The 5473-nt window shown below is 35.3% G+C and overlaps 1 protein-coding gene across 1 annotated transcript; it reads right to left on the bottom strand.

Annotated features, from left to right (window-relative positions):
• Positions 1 to 1199: 1199 nt before the first annotated feature.
• Positions 1200 to 5169, bottom strand: LOC109340477 (pollen receptor-like kinase 3). Its single transcript, XM_019578186.1, has 3 exons — positions 4096 to 5169; positions 2932 to 3379; positions 1200 to 2143 (listed from the first exon to the last, which is right to left on the bottom strand). The coding sequence occupies exons 1-3, from the start codon at positions 4978 to 4980 to the stop codon at positions 1578 to 1580; spliced, it is 1899 nt and encodes a 632-aa protein (XP_019433731.1). The 5' UTR covers positions 4981 to 5169; the 3' UTR covers positions 1200 to 1577.
• Between the last annotated feature and the right edge of the window lie 304 nt (positions 5170 to 5473).

Here is a 5473-nt window from a genome sequence, read left to right on the forward strand (position 1 = left end):
TAGAGTTTCCTAGAAGTGCAACATACTCAGCTTCAGTTGTGAACAAAACAACAATAAACCGAAGTTACGAAGATGGAGATTTCAAATAGAATATGCAAAACAAAAGACTCTGCATATTTTAGCAAAGCTTTGATTTCTATAAACCCCTACAAGTTAGCATATAATAAAGAACTAATGGTCGTGGCTTTACCATTACAACATTAGTGACCTGTCATTGTAGGAAGGAACAACTGGTAGACAGACCCTAAGAGGTCATCTCCTCTTAATTATCGATGTCCGTTCATTTTTTGTATTAACAAGTTTTGTTATGGGTGCTTTTAAGTGTTTAGCTATTATGTGTTATATGCTGTAATCAATGTTTCAAATTGTGGATCACATCATATGACGTGGCCGCAATATAGCGGTGACCGCCGTAACCGCATCATACTGCAATTGTGATGTGATACCGAATCATAATGATACGACCGTAACAGATCGTAGCATAATCGCATTTGGGCCCCATTAGGCCGCAACGCAACCACATCGAGCTGCATCAGATTGCATTGGTAACAAAAATATTTTTTTACACACAAAATAATTCACACCGCAATTCTCATTGCAACCACCATAGTGACCGCAATCGCAGTAACCGCAACTGCGACCGCAATCATAACCACAATTGCAACCACAATCATGACTGTAACCACAATCATGATCACAACTGCAATTTAAAACACTGACTTCCTCATACATGCTTGTTTAAGTCTTTAGCTATTCACTGTTAGGTGAAAATACTTTTGCATGCTTGGGTGTGTAAAGATCATAATGCTAACTTCAATTTAACTTAAAGTGTACTATGATCTCCAAGTATGTATTTGCCTATTTGGATTAGTTTATTTTATACTATAAAATAATTTACAACCAAAAGGTTTCTTTGAGAGAACTTTTAAAGGAAATGGGTTATAATTTCCTTACAAAATAATTAAAATCAAGAATGATAAGTATACTTTTAGGGAGTAGCCTTGTATAGATTTGCAATGCTACTGAATTGGATAACATAAAAATGACATTATTAAGAGTAAATATATATATATATATATCCTTACAAATTTGAGTGATGCAGTCCAAAAATGGTCTTAATATTAAGAATCACACTATTAGCAGAAAGAGATTGAGCTTGGACTTTGATATTTTGCTCTGTCAAAAGTGCAAATAAAATATCATATATAACTCTAAGCTTTACCATTTCTCAAAATATGATACATTTTCCATAACATAAGGTCTGAGATAATAAGATCCTTAACATATCACACTTACAAGTTGTTCCATTAGATTGATCAACTTTCCAAAACCAACATGTACCATTCTTATAAGCCTAGCTGATTTTGAAGTTATCTACTCCATTCTTCTATACCCATTGAATGTTCCTCTTTCACAAAAATCACTGCTTAGTTTTATGCTCTCACAAGATTGTTTCATGAGAATGACCCAGAGTTGGACTAAGATGTTGTAAAGTAGTAATATTTCCAAAGCATGCAATTCTCACCTAAAAAAAAGCAACTTTGAACTAAGCTAGCTCATTTATGTAAGTGTAACTTTTAAACTCTTACTTCCTCTATCCTTCTAATAGCTTCTTTCATTGTAATTCGTTGTTCGGGGTTGCTTTCGGTGCAAGCCGCCCCGATTTGGATAAGCTGCAGCATCTGATTGAGCGAACTTGTATTGTTTTTTAACTCCGGATCGATCAATTCTTCTTCTCTTCGCTCGGAAATCGCCGTGTAGACCCATTGCACAACATCAGTACCACCCTTACCATTGCTATGATACTGAGATGGGAACTTGCCCGTAATGATTTCGAGTATGATGATGCCGAGACAATAAACATCAGTCTTCTGTGAAACTTTTTGGTATTGTGTGTAATCTGTGGTTTTGTATGCAAACATTGATTGCACAGCATTTGGATTGATTAATGGATAAAATGCATATTCACTTAGAAGAGCTTCATAATCATCACTTAGTAGAACATTGCTAGATTTAAGATTTCCATGTGGTAGATCATAGTTAGAAAATTCAGTATAAAGAAAGCCACAACCTCTTGCAATTCCTTTAACAATCTTCAAACGTGTAGACCAATTTAGATCAGCATGGCATGATCCTCTGTCACCTGAGAAAACATAATGACACATTTCTTATAGTCAGAAAAATGAATAAGTGTTTGTTGCATGAAATAAACCAATTATAATTATAAGTAGAAAATTCATATCATAGAGTTCAAATAAACATTAGATATATGTAAGGCATTATGTGTCTTAGTAAAAATCTAAATGTTTCTAAAAAACACATGTCTTGAGAATTTGAGAATGACTATAGTAAAATGCATTGATTCAAATTTACCGTATCACGTGATATAGCCGCAATATTATGGTTACGGTGACTGTTGCAACCGCAACACACCGTAAGTGCGATATAACACTGAATCACAATAATGTGGCACATCGGGCCGCAATGCAACCTTATCATACTGCATTGGAGTTGCATCAAATCATATTACATTGCATCGAATTCAATTTTTGTAATCACAAAATAATTCACACGTCAACGGTCGCAATCTACATCGCAACAGCAACAATGACCACAAATTGTAGTAACTACAACTATGACTGTAATCGCGACCGCAACCGGAATTTAAAAGTAATAAAGTGTTCCTATTATCAACTAGCATTGCTAGAATTGATATCTTTCGAACAACTTCACATTATTTGTGTTATAAAAAAGTAAAGCTATTCAAACAATAACAACCAACCCTTTATCCAACTAGGTGAGGTCAACTATGTAGATCGAACGACATCAATGATGAACAATCTTCATTGGCTTGAGGCTAAAGATGTAAATTGTAAAATGAACATAACATGACTCATATATAAGAATGAATGGTGAGATATAATATCATACCATGCAAGACATATAACAAGCTTCCTTTTGGTATATATTCTGTGACATAAAGCTTCTCTTCTCTACGGTAATGGTAAGCAAGAGGATTCAATATATTGTTATGTCTGATCCTACCAAACTGTCTCATTTCAGCATCATACACATCTCTTCCAATCTTATTCATCTCTCTCATTCTCTTAACCACCACAGATAACCCATTTGCCATTGCAGCCTTGTATGCTGAACCTAACCCACCATTTCCTAGAACTTCTGCAGCAGCTTTCATCAAATCTGCTAAACCAAACACACCCTTTTCATCATTAACCATAACTAGGTCACCCATGCTACCACCCCTTGTGGTTGATGCTCTCTTTGACTCACTCTTGTGCTCACCATGGCTACTACCCTTTTTGCTGCTATTTGTTGAGAACTTGCTATTCTTTGAGCTTGGTGCATGAACTTGTACCACCTAAGTAAATCAATGATATAGATCCATCAAATTTATGTAATAGAAAGAAAACATTGTTATTAAAACAAGAATCAAATTGGCTAGGTATATTTTTCTAGCAGCACATTGTGCTCACCATATGGTCTAACATTGTAATCATGTCTATATTATAATTACAAGTGACCTTGTATGCGCAATGTCAAATTTCATAAAATTATTAAAAGAGAATCAATTTGCCTAATATATTTCTTATCCATTTTATTATTTTCAAATCAGTGGGGTACCCCATGCTAACGAATAAAATTTTAAATTGCAATTTGCATCCATAATTATATATTGTTGCAGTTTTGGTAGTTTTCAAAAATGCTACATCGAACCATTTGAAATAGTAATCACGAATGTAACCGCAATTGCAATTTTAAACAATAATGCTTGTTGGCATCATCACATAATGTGGTAGTAACATCTCCATTGTGGAGGTTAGAGGTTGTGATTATGGACCATATATGCGGCAATTGGCCATAACAAATGCAAGACCTCAACCATGGTTTTAAATTACGGTCAGCAAATACAATTGTGGTCAAAATATATCAGTTTTTGAAGTCTCTACAACCACATAGCAATGACAAATGCTATTGAGTTAATCTTATTTTTCGCAATTGTGGAATATAACCGCAACACAACCATGGGTTGCGATTTAAAACTTGAAATCTATGAGTATAGATTCATAAATGCACCTGATGCAACTGATCTTCATCAATGCTGCTATTACTCCTACTGATAATGCTGAAATCATGCTCATGTCGCTTCTTATTCTTCATGAACAAGAAAATCAAAGCAGCAGCAACAGCAAACACAAGTATAACAATAACCTTAACACCCAAACCTGTAAGATATCCTCCACTATTCTCTCCTCCTGTTGGTAATGTATAATAATCACAAGCCTTATCCAAAGGTTTCCCACAAAGCTTTTCATTCCCAGAAAATGATTTAGCTCCAAAACCCACCAAATTCTCAGGTATCATACCTTCTAACTTGTTATTCGACACGTCGAATGATGTCATTTGTTGCTTGAGAAATGGTATTTGACCAGAAAACTCATTGTTCTCAAGGTGCAATTCTTTGAGAAGGTCAAGTTCAGTTAAAGAATGAGGTATATCACCTGAGAATTTATTATTTGAGAGCCACACCTTCTTCAAAGAACCTAGTTGTGAGAAAAATTCCAAAGGAATGGGACCAGAAAACTGGTTATTTGTTAAGTATAGTGATTTTATGGCACCAAGTTTGTTGAACTGTGGTATTGAACCTGAGAAAGAATTGTTAACAAAGCTTATAGTACGTATAGTAGGAATCTGCATTAGGGCATCAACGTCTATTTTTCCAGAAAGACCTAAATCTGAGAGATGCAAACCAGTGATGATGTTTCTGAAGCAAACAACACCAACCCAATTTCCACATGGGGTTACATTTTGGATCCATGAAGATAAAGAGTTGTCTGCATTGGTGAAAGATTGTTTAAGTTTCAGGAGGGACTCAGTTTCGGATACCGAGAGGGCCAGATGGATGAGACTGGTGACGATGATGAGGATAATGATGAGAGGGAAGAAGCGAACAGCGGCCATTGGCGCCGAGCATGAAATGTTGGAAGCTCGGGTTGGAATGGACCGCTGTTGCTCGGAGAGGCTAAGATTGCCCTAGAAAGTTTTGGGTTTGTTTGGCTTATTTTGTTTTGTTGTTTTAGGGGAGTGTGTAGAGAGAAGTGGTGTGTCATGATGATGTTTGGTGAATATGACTTTGTGTGTGTTGTTGGAGAGAAGAGGATTGGTTATGGTGTTTTCCTAAGAATGTACATTTCTAAGAATAGAGGTTCAAATCAAGGTCTTGGTTCTCATTCAAATACCTTCTTCCTATTATTGATATATGTGTTTCTCTTGTGTTTGACCAAGTCAGATTCATTTCATGGATTATATGCATATACTCATATTAATATAAGATGCAAGTATCATTTTGCTTTTTCTATTATAAGGACTATATTCATCATCTTTATTTTAATTTGGGATGGTAAAAAGAACTTGAACTTATGGGTATCTGTTGGTAAAATTTACATAGGTACAA

The sequence above is a fragment of the Lupinus angustifolius genome, unplaced genomic scaffold (genome assembly GCF_001865875.1).
Source record: "Lupinus angustifolius cultivar Tanjil unplaced genomic scaffold, LupAngTanjil_v1.0 Scaffold_181_13, whole genome shotgun sequence".
Lineage (NCBI taxonomy): Eukaryota > Viridiplantae > Streptophyta > Magnoliopsida > Fabales > Fabaceae > Lupinus > Lupinus angustifolius.